The sequence below is a fragment of the Coregonus clupeaformis genome, chromosome 36, assembly GCF_020615455.1.
Source record: "Coregonus clupeaformis isolate EN_2021a chromosome 36, ASM2061545v1, whole genome shotgun sequence".
Taxonomy (NCBI): domain Eukaryota; kingdom Metazoa; phylum Chordata; class Actinopteri; order Salmoniformes; family Salmonidae; genus Coregonus; species Coregonus clupeaformis.
In genome coordinates, this window is record NC_059227.1 from 22277885 (window position 1) to 22297951 (window position 20067).

At 42.6% G+C, this 20067-nt stretch overlaps 1 protein-coding gene across 1 annotated transcript in view; it reads left to right on the plus strand.

Moving 5' to 3' along the window:
• The first annotated feature begins 284 nt into the window (after positions 1-284).
• Positions 285-20067, plus strand: part of LOC121552111 (opsin-5-like) — a 52763-nt gene continuing 32980 nt past the window's right edge. Inside the window, exon 1 of the mRNA XM_041864843.2 lies at positions 285-363. Within this exon, the coding sequence (XP_041720777.1) occupies positions 285-363 (79 nt within the window). The remainder of the gene's footprint in view (positions 364-20067) is intronic.

Sequence of the window (20067 nt, forward strand, 5' to 3'; positions counted from 1 at the left end):
CATGTGTGTGTGTGTGTGTGTGTGTGTGTGTGTGTGTGTGTGTGTGTGTGTGTGTGTGTGTAATGTGCACGTCTGGGTGCATATGTGTGGGAGTCCATTATAGAGAGTGGGTGTATAAAGATTCTAGGAACTTGATATGCTTTCTGTGGTAATGTCAATAATGTGAAGGATAAGCCTTACTCAGAAGAGCCTGTGTCCTTGTCAGAGGTAAACTTCTATCGCTGGCACCCTTTGGGGTGTGTTAACTGCTCCCTACTGGTCTGGTCTGTCCGTGGAAGAGGAGGATGGAGGAGGACAACAAATACATGTCCAAACTGTCGCCCACTGTGGACTACTGGGCAGGCATGTACCTAGTGGTGATAGGTGAGTTACTTTGTTTTTTCTGGACTACTGGGCAGGCATGTACCTAGTGGTGATAGGTGAGTTACTTTGTTTTTTCTTTCCCTCGTGGTTGGATTTGTTCAGCATTCTGCATGAGGCTGGTAGTTTGGGATTTGTGAAATACAAATTACAGGAGTTCAGATAGATTTGAGAGCATGGTTGATTTCTGTGGAGACGGTGATAAGAGATGATGTACTGTAAAGGGATTCGTATTCCGTACACACTCTCTTTGCGTGCGAGCTGTTTTAGGTTTTAATTTCTCTAATTTCTCCACGGAATTTACAGCCATACTGTATATTACACCAAAGTCATATCGGTAGGCGATATACAGTAGGGGACATATAGATTAAGCAGCACTTACGGTATAATTGATTTGACACAAGGCATTATGGTTGTCTTTTCAATGGTTTGTCATGTGTGCTCTAGATGTGTGAATGGTTATTGTGCATTCATTGATTTGACACAAGCTGTTGCTTATCATTTGTCGCTTATCGTTTGTGCTGTACACAGCGGAAACCATACTTCCATTGGTGGGCTGTCTGATGTCAAATTAGAAAATACATTAAATAAGGATATCTACACAAACAATATATACAAAAAGTAAATTTCTGTTGATTCCTGATAAATGTACTGTACATCTAAAACTGTGAATGTTTACGTGTGGTACAGCACCCCAGTCCTCCTGTTGCAATTCAGATCTCTTCTCCAGATACTGTGAGGTCCAAAAATATTTGGACAGTGACAAATGTTTTGTTGTTTTGGGTCTGTACTCCAGCACTTTGGATTTTAATGAAATTATACAATGACTATGAAGTGCAGACTGTCAGCTTACATTTGATGGTATTTTCATCCATATCTGGTGAACTGTTTAGAAATTACAGCACTTGTTGTACGTAGTACCCCCATTTTAGGGAACCAAAAGTATTAAGACAAATTCAAAGTTGAAGCTGATTAAACAGCATGATCATTACACAGGTGCACTTTGTGCTGGGGACAATAAAAGGCCACTCTAAAATATGCAGTTTTGTCACACAACACAATGCCCACAGATGTCTCAAGTTTTGAGAGAGCATGCAATTGGCATGCTGAGTGCAGGAATGTCCACCAGAAAAGTTGCCAAATAATGAAATGTTCATTTCTCTACCATAAGCCGCTTCCAATGTCGTTTTAGAGAATTTGGCAGTATGTCCAACTGGCCTCACAACAGCAGACCAGATGTATGGCGTCGTGTGGGCGAGAGGTTTGTTGATATCAACGTTGTGAACAGAGTGCCCCATGGTGGTGGTAGGGTTATGGTATGGGAAGACATAAGTTACGGATAACGAACACAATTGCATTTTACAGATGGCAATTTAAATGCACAGAGAAACCATGACGAGATCCTGAGGCACATTGTAGTGCCATTCATCCACCGCCATCGCCTCATGTTTCAGCATGATAATGCACAACCCCATGTCGCAAGGATCTGTACACAATTCCTAGAAGCTGAAAATATCCCAGTTCTTCCATGGCCTGCATACTCACCAGACATGTCACCCAATGAGCATGTTTGGGATGCTCTGGATCGACATGTACGACAGCGTGTTCCAGTTCCTGCCAATATCCAGCAACTTCGCACAGACATTGAAGAGGAGTGGGACAACATTCCACAGGCCACAATCAACAGCCTGATCAACTCTATGCGAAGGAGTTGTGTTGCGCTGCATGAGGCAAATGGTGGTCACACCAGATACTGACTGGTTTTCTGATCCATGCCCCTACCTTTTTTTTAAAGGTATCTGTGACCAACAGATGCATTTCTGTATTCCCAGTCATGTGAAATCCATAGATTAGGGCCTAATGAATTTATTTCAATTTACTGATTAACTTCATTGAAATTGTTGCATGTTGCTTTTATATTTTTGTTCAGTATATTATAAGTATACTATATTACAGATTGGGTCTCTAAAAGATACAAACTTTAAATTGCCATGTGGTTTCCCAATTAAATGGGCGAATGGTGAAGTTGATGTGCTTGGTGTTGAGAGATCTTGCAACTATTAACATTGATAGAAAACTTAAATGAAACGCTGAGTCTCAAATAGCCGCCTGTCCCTTTTAATAGACGGGCAACGACACACGTTTCAGCAAATAAACACCTGTTTCAAATAAACGGTGGGTCTAAATGAATTGTTTACGAGGTTACCATGAATTACAATGAATTGTTTACAAGGTTTAATGTTTGATTTGTAACATTAAATAATTCAGTAATGACTTGAAAGAAATGATGGCAATCATCCGTTTTTATCGCCAGTAAGAAACTGCTAGCCATTGGCTGCTAACAGTTTTGAACTACTAGCTAAATGGCGAGCACAAAAACAGTCAACAACTTTGGGAGTGCAACAGGAGTATAGCCTACCTGGCTGGCATGAAAATAAACCACGGGGAAAAGCGTCCTCTATTTGCTATTTAAGTGCATAGATGACATGTATTTTTCCCTCTGACCCTGTTTCAATACAGGTGCATGATAATGGTCCATTAAAAAATCAAAACAAATTTTACACATATATTATTTACTATATGAAAAGACAAGATTAAATCAAGAATAGTCTGATGGGTGACCATATTAGCCTATCACTTGTGAATTATATACTTTTTCAAATCATAGTCGCACACCTCATTTGACCTTATTTGCATATTTTCTAATGTGCCTTTCGAATAAATAATTGTATTTATTAGTGACAGACACATGGTTGTTGTATTCAATGGTTTTCAGTCCTGTAGCCTTCACCAAGTGAGTGTCTAGTGAATATGTTATCTTTAAAAAAAAATATGACAATATGTTACATATGTGACCAGTCTTGTCTTTTTGGGCTTTTCTTCCAAAATTGAAAATGGTATTCTTTTTTAATTTCATAAAAGTACAGCCTCAGAGCTTCAAAATGGTATATCATGCACTGCAATTGCTTCAAACTCCAATGGGAAAGTAATGCTGCTCTGAAAGTTGGTAAACTTGTAACCCCACTTTTGAGAAAAGGCCCTTGAAAGTTTTGGTTCAGTATTCACACTTGATAGAGAGCTCTTCTTTGTGTATGCCCATTCAGCATCTTTCACACCATCTTAAGCCTTCGCCCCACCCATCTCTTTAAGGATTCAGATGTGAGGCCATGTGCTAAACAGAGTGAGTAAGGTAGTGTAGTAAACAACCAAAGATTTCAAGACTAAAAGTGGTGAAAGTAGTAGCCAACAATAAGGAAAAACTCCAGGTGCAAATACATATTTAGTCCTTAGCCTATATGCTAATCTGACTTTGCTGCAGGTCATGTTGTTCTTTACATTATTGTCTCCAGTAAACACTCTCCACTGTATATCAGATCAGATCAACGTTTATTTGTTACGTGCACAGGATACAGAAGGTGTAAACAGTACAGTGAAATGCTTAATTGCAAGCTCTTAATCAACAGTGCAGGTAGCTTAGTGGTTAAGAGCGTTGTGCCAGTAACCGAAAGGTCGCTGGTTCTAATCCCCGAGCCAACTAGGTGAAAAATCTGTCGATGTGCCCTTGAGCAAGGCACTTAACCCTAATTGCTCATGTAAGTCGCTCTGGATAAGAGCGTCTGCTAAATTACAAAAAAAATAGAAAGTGCCAATAGAAAAGTATCAATGTGATAGGTGAGGTAGTTATAGTGCCTTCAGAAAGTATTCATACTCCTTGACTTATTCTAAATTTTGTTATGTTACTGCCTGAATTCAAAATGGATTTTTTTTTAAATCTCACCCATCTACACACAGTACCCCATAATGACAAAGTCAAAACATGTTTTTAGAAATATTTGCTAATTTATTGAAAATGAAAATGAAGCATTCACACTCCTGAGTCAATACATGTTGGCAGCGATTACGGCTGTGAGTCTTTCTGGGTAAGTCTCTTTTTTCACACCTGGCACGAACGAAGATGGCGGCCTCGCGACTAGCTCTTAAGAAACTCTAAACTCTTTGCAGTATTTAGTTTTTTTATGTATTCTTTTTTACATTATTAGCTCAGAAAGTGTTTTGCATCATTACATACAGCCGGGAAAAACTATTGGATATCAGAGCGGCGGTAACTCACCAGCATTACGACCAGGAATACGACTTTCCCGAAGCAGATCCTTTGTTTGCTCTCCCCAGGGCAACTGAACTGATTCCAGGGGCTGACCCAAAACATTGTCGGCGGAGGAGAGGCACTCGGAGCGGCCAGCTGGTCCGACTTAGGAGGCGTGCACACCACCCACCACTTCCAAGTATTCTACTCGCTAATGTTCAATCTTTGGTTAACAAAGTCGACGAACTACGGGCAAGGATTTCTTTCCAGAGAAACATCAAGGCCTGTAACATATTCTGTTTCACGGAAACATGGCTCTCTTGGGATATTCTGTCGGAATCGGTCCAGCCAGATGGGTTCTCAGTTCATCACGCAGACAGGAATAAATATCTCTCCGGGAAGCAGAAGAGCGGAGGTGTGTGTTTCATGATTAACGACTCGTGGTGTAATTGTAGTAACATAGAGGACCTCGAGTCCTTCTGTTCACCCAACCTAAAATATCTCACAATCAAATGCAGACCATATTATCTCCCAAGATAATTTTATTTGGTTATAGTCATGACCGTGTATATCCCCCCTCAAGCCGATACCACGACGGACCTCAAAGAACTTCACTGGACCTTATGCAAACTGGAAACCACATATCCTGAGGCTGTATTTATTGTAGCCGGGGATTTTAACAAACCAAATTTGAGGACTAGGCTGCCAAAGTTCTATCAACATATTGACTGTTGTACTCACGCTGCTAAAATCCTCGATTATTGCTATTCAAACTTCCGGGATGGTTATAAGGCCCTCCCCCGCCCTCCTTTTGGCAAATCTGACCACGACTCCATTTTGCTTCTCCCTTCCTATAGGCAGAAACTCAAACAGGAAGTACCCGTGCTAAGGACTATTCAACGCTGGTCTGACCAATCGGAATCCACGCTTCAAGATTGTTTTGATCACGCGGACTGGGATATGTTCCGGGTAGCTTCCAAAAATAATTTAGACATATACACTGAAACAGTGACTGAGTTTATCAGGAAGTGTATAGGTGATGTTGTGCCCACTGTGACTATTAAAACATACCTTAACCAGAAACTGTGGATAGAAGGCAGCATTCGCGCAAATCTGAAAGCGCGAACCACCGCATTCAACCATGGCAAGGTGACTGGGAATATGGTAGAATACAAACAGTGTAGCTACTCACTCCGCAAGGCAATTAAAATGGAAAAACATCAGTATTTGAAACAAAGTGGAGTCGCAATACAACGGCTCAGACACGAGACGTATGTGGCAGGGTCTACAGACAATCACGGACTACAAAAGGAAAACCAGCCACGTCGCCGACACCGACATCTCGCTTCCAGACAAGCTAAACACCTTCTTCGCCTGCTTTGAGGATAACACAGTGCCACTGACGAGGCCCACTACCAAGGACTGTGGCCTCTCCTTCTCCATGGCCAACGTGATTAAGACATTTAAGCATGTTAACCCACGCAAGGCTGCCGGCCCAGACGGCATCCCTAGCCGCGTCCTCAGAGCATGCACAGACCAGCTGGCTGGTGTGTTCATGGACATATTCAATCTCTCCCTTTCCCAGTCTGCTGTTCCCATATCCTTCAAGAGGGCCACCATTGTTCCTGTTCCCAAGAAAGCAAAGGTAACTGAACTAAATGACTATCACCCTCACCTCCGTCATCATGAAGTGCTTTGAGAGTCAAGGATCATATCACCTCTACCTTACCTGTCACCCTAGACCCACTTCAATTTGCTTACCGCCCCAATAGATCCACAGACGATGCAATTGCCATCACACTGCACACTGCCCTATCCCATCTGGACAAGAGGAATACCTATGTAAGAATGTTGTTCATTGACTATAGCTCAGCATTCAACACCATAGTACCCTCCAAGCTCATCATTAAGCTCGAGGCCCTGGGTCTGAACCCCGTCCTGTGCAACTGGGTCCTGGACTTCCTGACGGGCCGCCCCCAGGTAGGAAACAACATCTCCACTTCGCTGATCCTCAACACTGGGGCCCCACAAGGGAACGTGCTCAGCCCCCTCCTGTACTCCCTGTTCACCCATGACTGCGTGGCCAAGCACGCCTCCAACTCAATCATCAAGTTTGCAGACGACACAACAGTAGTAAGCTTGATTACCAACAATGACGAGACCGCCTACAGGGAGGAGGTGAGGGCTCTGGGAGTGTGGTGCCAGGAAAATAACCTCTCACTCAACATCAACAAAATAAAGGAGATGATCGTGGACTTCAGGAAACAGCAGAGGGTGCACCCCACTATCCACATCAACGGGACCGCAGTGGAGAAGGTGGAAAGCTTCAAGTTCCTTGGCGTACACATCACCGACAAACTGAAATGGTCCACCCATGCAGACAGTGTGGTGAAGAAGGTGCAACAGAGCCTCTTCAACCTCAGGAGGCTGACGAAATTTGGCTTATCACCTAAAACCCTCACAAACTTTTACAGATGCACAATTGAGAGCATCCTGTCGGCCTGTATCACCGCCTGGTACGGCAACTGCACCGCCCACAACCGCAGGGCTCTCCAGAGGGTGGTGCGGTCAGCCAAACGCATTACCGGGGGCAACAACACATCTGCCACGCTGATCCACAACACGGGGGCCCCTCAGGGGTGCGTGCTTAGTCCCCTCCAGTACTCCCTTTTCACACACGACTGTGTGGCCACGCACGACTCCAACACCATCATTAAGTTTGCCGACGACACAACGGTGGTAGGCCTGATCACCGACAACGATTAGACAGCCTACAGGGAGACCTGGTAATGACAAAAGAGCTGATCATGGACTACAGAAAAAGGGGGGCCAAGCATGCCCCCATTCACATCGACGGGGCTGTAGTGGAGCGGGTCGAGAGCTTCAAGTTCCTTGGCGTCCACATCACAAAAAAACTATCATGGTCCAAACACACCAAGACAGTCATGAAGAGGGCACGACAATGCTTACTCCCCCTCAGAATACTGAAAAGATTTGGCATGGGTCCTCAGATCCTCAAAAAGTTCTACAGCTGCACCATCGAGAGCATCCTGACTGGTTGCATCACCGCCTGGTATGGCAACTGCTCTGCCTCCGACCGCAATGCACTACAGAGGGTACTGCGTACGGCCCAGTACATCACTGGGGCCAAGCTTCCTGCCATCCAGGACCTCTATACCAGGCGGTGTCAGAGGAAGGCCCTCAAAATTGTCAAAGACTCCAGCCACCCTAGCCATAGACTGTTCTCTCTGCTACCGCACGGCAAGTGGTACCGGAGCGCCAAGTCTAGGTCCAAAAGGCTTCTCAACAGCTTCTACCCCCAAGCCATAAGACTCCTGAACAGCTAATCATGGCTACCGGGACTATTTGCACCACCACCCCGTTTTTTACGCTGCTGCTACTCTGTTAATTATTTATGCATAGTCACTTTAACTCTACCCACATGTACATATTACCTCAACTACCCCAACTAGCCAGTGCCCCCGCACATTGACTCGGCACCGGTACCCCCCTGTATATAGCCTCCCTACTGTTATTTTATTTGACTTCTGCTTTTTTGTTCTCAACACTTTTTTGTTGTTGTTGTTTTATTTTACTTTTTTATGTCTACACCTGTTGTATTCGGCGCATGTGGCAAATACAATTTGATTTGATTTGATTTGATCTGTCAAGCATGGTGGAGGCAATGTGATGATCTGGGGGTGCTTTGGTGGTGGTAAAGTGGGAGATTTGTAGAGGGTAAAGGGGATCTTGAAGAAGGAAGGCTATCACTCCATTTTGCAACGCCATGCCATACCCTGTGGACGGCGCTTGATTGGAGCCAATTTCTTCCTACAACAGGACAATGACACAAAGCACAGCTCCAAACTATGCAATAACTATTTAGGGAAGAAGCAGTCAGCTGGTATTCTGTCTATAATGGAGTGGCCAGCACAGTCACCGGATCTCAACCCTATTGAGCTGTTGTGGGAAGTGCCCACCAATTTATGGGAGGTGCTTCAGGAAGCATGGGGTGAAATCTCTTCAGATTACCTCAACAAATTGACAACTAGAATGCCAAAGGTCTGCAAGTCTGTAATTGCTGCAAATGGAGGATTCTTTGACGAAAGCAAAGATTGAAGGACACAATTATTATTTCAATTAAAAATCATTATTTCTAACCTTGTCAATGACTACATTTCCTATTCATTTTGCTATATTTCCTATTCGAACTAATTTCATGTATGTTTTCATGGAAAACAAGGAAGTTTCTAAGTGACCCCAAACTTTTGAACGGTAGTGTAGCTAGCTAGTGTCGTAGTAAATATATAATGTTATAGCTTGGTCTGACTAAAATCTTGTGCATGACCCATTTTGTGTTGGGCCTTTGTATTCAATACAATGCACAAAAGACTTCTATCTTGTCAGCCTTATCAGCAGGTGGCTAAGGACAACACCCACGCCATAGGTCTCTCAGTTCTTCCAACTCACGAGTTCTTGCTCTGAGGACACACACACACACCCCCACACACACACACACATAACACACACACACACACACACACATACACACACATACACACACACACACACACACACACACACACACACACACACACACACACACACACACACACACACACATACACACACACACACACACACACACACACACACACACACACAAATACACACACATACACACACACACACACACACACACATAAACACACACACACACACACACACACACACACATACACACACACACACATACACACACACACACACACACACAAACATCCCCTTCTCTTAGGCTGAACATCTGAAGACAGAGAACCCGACTCAGAGCCAATGCAACAGTGACACTAGCCTGGAGGTGACCTCGCCCAACTCATCAGGACCAATCAGAAGATCAGAACTGCTAGATTCAACCTACTTCATTTTATTGTATAAAATGTCAGCACACAATGTTTAGGGGCTCTCTCTCAGATATCTCCCTACGAGATTGACGAACGGGTCCGTGCACGCTATTTACAGATATCTTTACCTCTGAATAAACTGCCTTATATTATACAATTATCCACCTTGTCCGAAAGTCTCTACTTGGTCTCCGTTCTCCAGTAAACTTGTGATCATCAACACTAGCAGAGATTAAATGATGATGAGAGACAAGAACCTTAAAAATAATGATTTAATAAATATCCAATAGGCCTACATAGGCAACAACTATTATGGTTGGCGAGTCCGAGTTAACCAAGCTAGTTGGTGATGTTAATAGTGACGTTTCCGTTGATGGCACACGAGTGGAAGAACTTTCCATGGTGCTGGTGCTGCTGGCTGCTTGCCTTGTCTTTAGCGGAGAATCGGACGTCCCACTCACATCGTTACCAGCTAAAATGGCACTCCAGCGCTTTCTGTTCTCCATGTTAGGGGCTGCCAATAACTCTTGAGTGAGCTCTCACGCCGATGGCCACTCACAGCCATTATTTCCCGTGCCTCCCGCATCAGGGTAACTTTTGCATTCTGAAGTTGCTACCCAAGTGGGCTGGTAGTTAGTTATTTTCTCAGGTTTTGACCCAGTTGTTAATTATATTCCTTCGACATTGCTATGCTAAACAAATCATTGGCATGCAGCTAGCTAGCAGAGATTAAATGTAATGAGAGACAAGAACTTCAATAAATAAGCACGGTTTCCATGGTGAATTATTAGTTTCACGTTCATTCTTGGGCTAGCTAGCCTACTGCCACAGGAGAGATCGCATTTGTAAAATAATACATTGTTGCACAGGTTGTAGAGGCAGACAGGTAGGTTTATACAACCGGCAACTGTTGCAAACCTAATAGTAGCATGGACAAAATTTGCGTAGATGCTTTCTTGCCGAGGGAGATTAAGTTGATGAATTTCTTGCCTGGGCTGTGGGACAGTGGAATTATGACATTATGTGATGGTATTTTGCCTGGAGTTGTTGTCCCACATACAGTGCATTCGGAAAGTGTTCAGACCCCTTGACTTTTTCCACATTTTGTTACGTTACAGCCTTATTCTAAAATTGATTAAATTATTTTTTGCCTCTTCAGTCTACACACAATACCCCATAATGATGAAGCAAAAACAGGTTTTTAGAATGTTTTGCAAATGTATTACAAATAAAAAACATAAATAACTTATTTACATACGTATTCAGACCATTTGCTATGAGACTCAAAATTGAGCTCAGGTGCATCCTGTTTCCATTGATCATCCTTGAGATGTTTCTACAACTTGATTGGAGTCCACCTGTGGTAAATTAAATTGATTGGACATGATTTGGAAAGGCACATGCCTGTCTATATAAGGTCCCACAGTCCCCAAGAACACAGTGGCCTCCATCATTCTTAAATGGAAGAAGTTACATGAAGGGGTCGCAGTTCCGGAGCGACCCACTAGGTGTCATCCTCCGACAACCTTAGGCACCTCCTCACTCACAGTCGGGACTAATCATCTTCCTATTGGTGTCACCTGTGTCTATCTGATTCACCTGTGTATTTATGCCCTCACTTCCCTGTGTTCCCTTGCTCAATTTTCTCTGCTAGTTTCACTATGCCAAGCAGTACTAATCAGTGTCTGATCACGGGACGTATGGACAGGTACGTGAGAAGTGTTCTCCCAGTTTATTTATTATTTCAGTCATAGTTAGTATTTCGTATTTTTGGCTGTCTGCCTGTTTTTTGGAGTCTTATTTGCTCCGCCTTTCTTTTTCGTGTAAAGTCCGTTATTTTGTATCCTGGCTTCGGGACCATCAGTAAAGTTCCTTGATTCACCATCTCTGCCTACTGCCTACTGTCTAACCTGCACCTCACCTGGGTCATACCTCACACCAACCCTTACACCAAGACTCTTCCTAGAGCTGGCCGCCTGGCCAAACTGAGCAATCGGGGGAGAAGGGCCTTGGTCAGGGAGGTGACTAAGAACCCGATGGTCACTCTGACAGAGCTCCAGAGTTCCTCTGTGGAGATGGGAGAACCTTCCAGAAGGACAACCATCTCTGCAGCACTCCACCAATCAGGCCTTTTTGGTAGAGTGGCCTGACGGAAGCCACTCCTCATTAAAAGGCACATGACAGCCAGCTAGGAGTTTGCCAAAAGGCACATAAAGGTGTCTCAGACCATGAGAAATAAGATTATCTGGTCTGATGAAACCAAGATTGAACTCTTTGGCCTGAATGCCAAGCATAATGTCTGAAGGAAACCTGGCACCATCCCTATGCTGAAGCATGGTGGTGGCAGCATCATGCTATGGGGATGTTTTTCAGCGGCAGGGACTGGGAGTCTAGTCAGGATCGAGGCAAAGATGAACGGAGCAAAGTACAGAGAGATCCTTGATGAAAACCTGCTCAGACTGGGGGCGAAGGTTCACCTTCCAACAGGAAAAACGACGCTAAGCACATAGCCAAGACAATGCAGGAGTGGCTTCGGGACAAGTCTCTGAATGTCCTTGAGTGGTCCAGCCAGAGACAGGACTTGAACCCGAGCAAACATCTCTGAAGAGACCAAAAAATTGCTGTGCCGTGACGCTTCCCATCCAACCTCACAGAACTTGAGAGGCTCTGCAGAGAAGAATGGGAGAAACTCCCGAAATACAGTTGTGCCAAGCCTGTAGCATCATACCCAAGAAGGCTTGAGTCTGTAATCACTCCCAAAGGTGCTTCAACAAAGTACTGAGTAAAGGGACTTAATACTTATGTAAATTTGATATTTCAGTTTTTAATTGTTAATACATTTGCAATATTGTTCACACCTGGTTCCCATTAGGTGTTGATTACTTCCCTATTTAACCCTCTGGCTCCCACTGTATGTTGTGCGTGTTTGTTCATGTTTGGTTGTCGTCTGGTGAGCGGGTTTGTTTCCTCCCTGCGTGGAGGTTATGTTATTTACGTTACCTAAGAGTAAAGTACGTTTTCGATTAGCTCTGTGTCCTGCGCCTGACTTCGTCCTACTGCATCACACTGACATCCTGACAGGTTGGGGGATTGGGGAGGCCAGGTCATCTGATGCAGCACTCCATCACTCTCCTTCTTGGTAAAATAGCCCATACACATCCTGGAGGTGTGTTGGGTCATTGTTCTGTTGGGGAAAAAATGATAGTCCCACTAAGCCCAAACCAGATGGGATGGCGTATCACTGCAGAATGCTGTGGTAGCCATGCTGGTTAAGTGTGCCTTGAATTTTAAATAAGTCACAGACAGTGTCACCAGCAAAGCACCCCCACACCATAACACCTCCTCCTCAATGCTTTACGGTGGGAACTACACATGCGGAGATAATTTGTTCACCCACACCACGTCTCATAAAGACAGGGCGGTTGGAACCAAAATCTCCAATTTGGACTCCAGACCAAAGGACAAATTTCCACTAGACTAATGTCCATTGCTCGTGTTTCTTGGCCCAATCAAGTCTCTTCTTCTTATTGGTGTCTTTTAGTAGTGGTTTCTTTGCAGCAATTCGACCATGAAGGCCTGATTCACACGGTCTCCTCTGAACAATCGATCTTAAGATGTGTCTGTTACTTGAACTCTGTGAAGCATTTATTTGGGCTGCAATTTCTGAGGCTGGTAACTCTAATGAACTTATCCTCTGCAGCAGAGGTAACTCTGGGTCTTCCATTCCTGTGGCGGTCCTCATGAGAGCCAGTTTCATCATAGCGCTTGATGGTTTTTGCAACTGCACTTGAAGAAACTTTAAAAGTTCTTGACATTTTCCGTATTGACTGACTTTCATGTCTTAAAGTAATGATGGACTGTAATTTCTCTTTGCTTATTTGAGCGGTTCTTGCCATAATATGGACTTGGTCTTTTACCAAGTAGACCTATTTTCTGTATTACCCCCTATCTTGTCACAACACAACTGATTGGCTCAAACGCATTAAGAAGGAAAGAAATTCCACAAATTAACTTTTGAGAAGGCACACCTGTTAATTTAAATGCATTCCAGGTGACTACCTCATGAAACTCGTTGAGAGAATGCCAAGAGTGTGCAAAGCTGTCATCAAGGCAAAGGGTGGCTACAATGAAGAATCTCAAATATAAACTATATTTTGAATTGTTTAACACTTTTTTTGGTTACTACATGATTCAATATGTGTTATTTCATAGTTTTGATGTCTTCACTATTATTCTACAATGTAGAAAATAGTAAAAATATAGAAAAACCCTTGAATGAGTAGGTGTTCTAAAACTTTTTACCGGTAGTGTATGTCTTCATAAGCTACTATTTCATCCCTCAACAAAAATATAGGCCTAGTCCCGACACATCTATGATTGCTAACCAAGCCGGCTCGCCGTTCATTCTATCGGTTAGGTTGCCAGAAACGCGACCCAGTCGTGAAGTCTTTTGTTCTATATCTATGGACAAAACCCAGTCGTTTGTTCTAAATGTTCCGTTGCCATGCTGGCTGTCAACGCTCGAATCCCTTGCTTGCTAGCCAACTACGGCTAACACTGTCAAGTCAAACCGTGCAGCTAGAATAACAGCAAAATAGCTGCATTTCGTTTCATTTTACCTGTTTTTCTATTGAAAATTCTTTGTATATATATATCCATAAAAATTATGCTGAGTCATGATTTCGACTGGCTGAGAAAAGATGTCCATCTCGTCCTGACATGTTAATTATCAATAGGACAGTGGAGATTTCAATATTGAAACAAAGTTGCAAATGTCGAGAGACAGACAGCAACGTTTGTACAAACCCTGGTTGTTGTAAACCAAATGTTAGGCTAGAATCAAGGGGAAATAATGCCTAGATGCTTTTTACAGTGGAGATCAACTTAACGAATTGGCTGGCTGGGCAAATGGGATAGTGGATGCACAGGGATTTCTCAGATGGAACTGAAAACAAGATGCCCATTTTTGCGTCACAGGCTGACCCATGCTAAACAGGTTTTTTAGTATGCCTTAGAACACGTCTCAACCAATCACAATGCTTGTTTTGACCAACCTGTTAATCTTGTGACAACTCCCGACAAGGACTGTTCTGAGGCCCGAGGCGAAGCCAAGGGCCAGGATACAGCCCTTGGAGGGAGTTGTCACACGATAATTCCCGGGTTGGAGAGTATTATTCATTTTATAAAACAGTTGCCAACATATTTATTATTATTTGTAATTTTGTGTTTTTGTTACCCAAGCAGGCTGGTCATTAGTTATTTTTTATTCCTGGTAGGCCGGTCGGATTGGACCGCTCCTCTTTCTCTCTCTCTCTCTCTCTCTCTCTCTCACACACACACACACACACACACACACACACACACACACACACACGATGGATCGATCCAATATTGCAATATGTAAGGGGTGAGGAGAAGTGACCCCTCCCTAATTGAACTTGTCTGGCATTTTTGCAGAACGGGATTGGTCAATAGCCTAAGCAAAGTTTTTATGCAAGAGCCTTCTGTGTTCTCATTTTTACTTTCCACATTTGCAATCAAACTTCAGAATGTTGTCTATCTCCTTTTCATACTCTGCTTCAACCGGGCATTCCACTAATTTCAAAACTCGGTCACATGCACACCAATATCCCATTATTATTTGAGATACTCAAGTATTCTGTTTTTGAGTTGACACATAAACATCATATTAGTGATGAGAAGTTTGACTCTTTTCACTGAATCTGATCTTTTCCACTCATTCAGTCAAAAGAACGAATCTTTTGACTCATTTCGTTCATTTGAGTCAGTAATTCCCAGAGCACGCAGGACCCCTTACGGGCGAACGGTGAACTGAAAACTCGAACTAGTCATGATTCTACAAGCCTCTCGTTCACGTCGTTCACCGTGAGGGGCTTATTGGAGCTGTCATTTGTGACAGACTTTTAAAAGCGTGCTTTAAACAATGTACGTTTGTTGATTGCTAGGCATATAAATAAGATGAATAATTGTTACATTTGAAAAAAGATCTAGTTGTGGCCACAACCGGACAACATTGTGAACGACTCTTGGCGGAATGCATTGCTTAAATGCTGTGAGGGTGATATGTAAATGTAAATATTGTGCGCGAACTGCAGCACACCAAAAGGTTCATTCTCGAGTTTGTTGAGTAGAGGCTGTGTATGTTTTGGTTTTATCAAAGATGTGTCCTTCATAACATTCAATAATCAATTAATTGCATTCATTCTTGCACCATGTGATCAATTATCAGTTCTAAACATTTATTTTTCTTATCTATGCTGCCAGCAGCATGATCTATTTTGCCTGCGCACATACACTGAGTGTACAAAACATTAGGAACACCTTCCTAATATTGAGTTGCACACCCCTTTGCCCTTAGATCAGCCTCAATTTGTTGGGGCATGTACTCTACAAGGTGTCGAAAGCATTCCACAGGGATGCTGGCCCATGTTGACTCCAATGCTTCCCACCGTTGTGTCAAGTTGGCTGGATGTCCTTTGGGAAGTGGACCATTCTTGATACACACGGGAAACTGTTGAGCATGAAAAACCCAGTAGCGTTGCAGTTCTTGACACACACAAACCGGTGCGCCTGGCACCTACTACCATACTCCGTTCAAACGCACTTAAATCTTTTGTCTTGCCAATTCACCCTCTGAATGGCACACATACACAATCCATGTCTCAATTGTCTCAAGGCTTAAAAAAATGTATTTAACCTGTCTCCTCCCCTTCCTCTACACTGATGGAAGTGGATTTAACAAATTACATCAATAAGGACTCATAGCTTTCACCTGGATTAACCTGGGCATTCTATGTCATGGAAAGGGCAGGTGTTCCTAATGTGTTGTACACTCAGTGTATATGAATGTATCTATATATATATATCCCAGTTTTGAGAAACGAGAATAAGATGCCTGGGATATGCTGATCTTAGATGGGATACTATGGATTTTATAGATCTTATCCCTTTTACTGTTGTTTTTTGCGGTCTGCGCAGGTCCAATTTGGCATTGTATTCTACTGGAATCCAGACAGAGTGAGAATATACAACAATTTGAACTTTTAATCACCTGCAACCTGCATTAAGAATGACTGCCGAGTAGGTTAGATTGTTGAAACTACCTAAATCATATAAACTGGAACAGCCATCTCAGTATCGGGTGCAATAAATCCAACTACTAACAGATTGGATTATTTAATAAAAATGTACGTTATTTATGTTTGTGTAGCATAAGATTAATCAACCAATCAATGTACATGCATAAGAACAGGTATTGAAACAAACTATTCAGAAAATCAACCTGCAATAGAGCATGCTGGGAAATGTGATAATGAAGGGCATGGTTCTGAGTGGTTTCGAGCAAACATGAATTTGTAATACTCAACAAGCTTAAACAAACTCAGACACATTAGCTCAAATTATTGTCCTTTTGAAGTCCACTCAACTCACAGAATAACGCTGATTAAGCAATTGGTTAAATTGGCTTTTTTACAGTGTATGCCCCTCGGGAGCTAAATGTATTCATGCCTGTGTCCACCCACCTACCTGCCTTCCACACAGAGCTCTGGCTTACGTAAAGCTTTCCAGTCCTGTTTGTTTGTGTTTCAGGCAACTCCTCTCTCTTTTTGTTCCTTCGTTGTCATGCCAAAGTCGCATGGCATGACAACTGTAAAACAGTCTACAGCAGATACAGAATGGGACCAGGCAGCTACTACACACAGCTGTACTGTACCATGAAGCTGTAAGCAAAGCTTTTGTTGTTATGGAGGTCAGATAATTAGGCCAGGATACAATCAAATGCACACTGCACTTGGCTTTTAAATGTAATTCACGCTTGAGCCAACATCCGCAGTGTTTAACGTGAATGTGATTTTCACGACAATCAGGGCAATTAAAAGACAAGTAAAGAATCCAGGCCTCATTATTCTTGTTTATTCCAGCCTGGTAAGCTAATTGTCCTTACAGTACACTCACATTAGGGATAATATTATTCACAAGTTTTTAAACATCCATCGAGATAAGTTTTAATAGCATTAGGTTTACCAAAGGGCAATGTTGTTGTTTTGTTGTTAGCTACCTATTGTTTGCCTGTCTGTGTGATTATAAAAACATTAATAATTCACGAGTTAAAGATAATCATGCATTTTTACTACCTACAGCACAGAGGTTCTGTATAGCAGCTGTAATAAAACTCAAATTGTTATTGTGGTCCAGTAATCAGGGTGTTTGTGTTGGCCAAGAAACTGTCCTCACGGCACACGCCCCTTGGGAGAGTTAAATGTATTCATGCTAGAGTCATTAGAGATCTCTATAAATTGCTTGGATTCATGCCTGTGTATGTCTACCTACACCACAAAGCAACTTGCATGTAGCTGTTACAAAACTAGCTGTTATTGAGATGTTTGTGGAATCAGTGTTTGTGTTTTCCTTGCATGTGTGTGTCTAAATACCAGAGGTGTTTCACAGCAGCAGAGGATGATGTGCTGTGGGCTATGTGGTGGAGGGTCATGGGAGCAGAACATCACCTGGCTCAGGTCCAATTCTCTAAATAAGACATAATGCTTCACTGGGCTATAAGTAAGGGAGGAATCATTGAGTTGGAAAACTTCCTTCCCGAAATTGACCCTAACCTCCTCCAACGAGGCCAGGGTCATATTCAGTAGGGCACACATTAGCGAAACCATTTGAAATGGAAAATGAAGAAAAATAAAAAGGTTTTTGGAAAAGTTTAGATTGCGCTTTTCAAAACTTTTCCTGTTTTGTGCCAACAGCACATGACCCAGGAGTGAAGAGGGGTCTTAGAGTTGTTTATTATGAGCGGTTTTCCACATCATCTCAATGTCTCCAGGTTATTATAAAACATCCTTACATACGCTTTAAATGAAGTGTTTATCATTAACATTTATAGAAGATGTGAAGTTGAACATCGAGGATTAATTTCTTACTCCCATGGAAACAAGGCAAATGTTCAGGGTTCACATTAAATACAGTTGAAGTCGGAAGTTTACATACACCTTAGCCAAATACATTTAAACTCAGTTTTTTCACAATTCCATTTAATCCTAGTAAAAATTCCCTATTTAGGTCAGTTAGGATCACCTCTTTATTTTAAGAATGTGAAATGTCAGAATAATAGTAGAGAGAATTATTTATTTCAGCTTTTATTTCTTTCATCACATTCCCAGTGGGTCAGAAGTTTACATACACTCAATTAGTATTTGGTAGCATTGCCTTTAAATTGTTTAACTTGGGTCAAACGTTTCGGGTAGCCTTCCACAAGCATCCCACAATAAGTTGGGTGAATTTTGGCTCATTCCTAATGACAGAGCTGGTGTAACTGAGTCAGGTTTGTAGGCCTCCTTGCTAGCACACGCTTTTTCAGTTCTGCCCACAAATTTTCTATAGGATTGAGGTCAGGGCTTTGTAATGGCCACTCCATACTATTTTGCCACAACTTTGGAAGTATGCTTGGGGTCATTGTCCATTTGGAAGACCCATTTGCGATCAAGTTTTAACTTCCTGACTGATGTCTTGAGATGTTGCTTCAATATATCCACATAATTTTCCTTCCTCATGATGCCATCTATTTTGTGAAGTGAACCAGTCCCTCCTGCAGCAAAGCACCCGCACAGCATGATGCTGCCACCCCCGTGCTTCACGGTTGGGATGCTGTTCTTCGGATTGCAAGCACCACCTGTCTTACCGACATTTCTCCAAAAAGTACGATCTTTGTCCCCATATGCAGTTGCAAACCATAGTCTGGCTTTTTTATGGCGGTTTTGGAGCAGTGGCTTCTTCCTTGCTGAGCGGCCTTTCAGGTTATGTCGATATAGGACTTGTTTTACTGTGGATATATATAATTTTGTACCTGTTTCCTCCAGCATCTTCACAAGGTCCTTTGCTGTTGTTCTGGGATTGATTTGCACTTTTCGCACCAAAGTACGTTCATCTCTAGGAGACAGAACGCGTCTCCTTCCTGAGCGGTATGACGGCTGCGTGGTCCCATGGTGTTTATACTTGCGTACTATGATGAACGTGGTACCTTCAGGCGTTTGGAAATTGCTCCCAAGGATGAACCAGACTTGTGGAGGTCTAGAATTCTTTTTCTGAGGTCTTGGCTGATTTCTTTTGATTTTCCCATGATGTCAAGCAAAGAGGCACTGAGTTTGAAGGTAGGCCTTGAAATACATCCACAGGTACACCTCCAATTGACTCAAATGATGTCAGTTAGCCCATCAGAAGCTTCTAAAGCCATGACATCATTTTCTGGAATTTTCCAAGCTGTTTAAAGGCACAGTCAACTTAGTGTATGTCAACTTCTGACCCACTGGAATTGCGATACAGTGAATTATAAGTGAAATAATCTGTCAGTAAACAATTGTTGGAAAAATTACTTGTGTCATGCACAAAGTAGATGTCCTAACCGACTTGCGAAAACTATAGTTTGTTAACAAGAAATTTGTGGAGTGGTTGAAAAACAAGTTTTAATGACTCCAACCTAAGTGTATGTCAACTTCCGACTTCAACTGTATATACGTTGTGAAACATGCCATTCTTTGTACATGAAAATGGAAACATCTCAGTTGGCCACTTAAGTAACCGTGCATAGGAGGTATATCGACCTGACACTGGCAGCAATGCATATATACTGAACAAAAATATAAAACGCAACATGCAACAATTTCAAAGATTTTACTGAGTTACAGTTCATATAAGGAA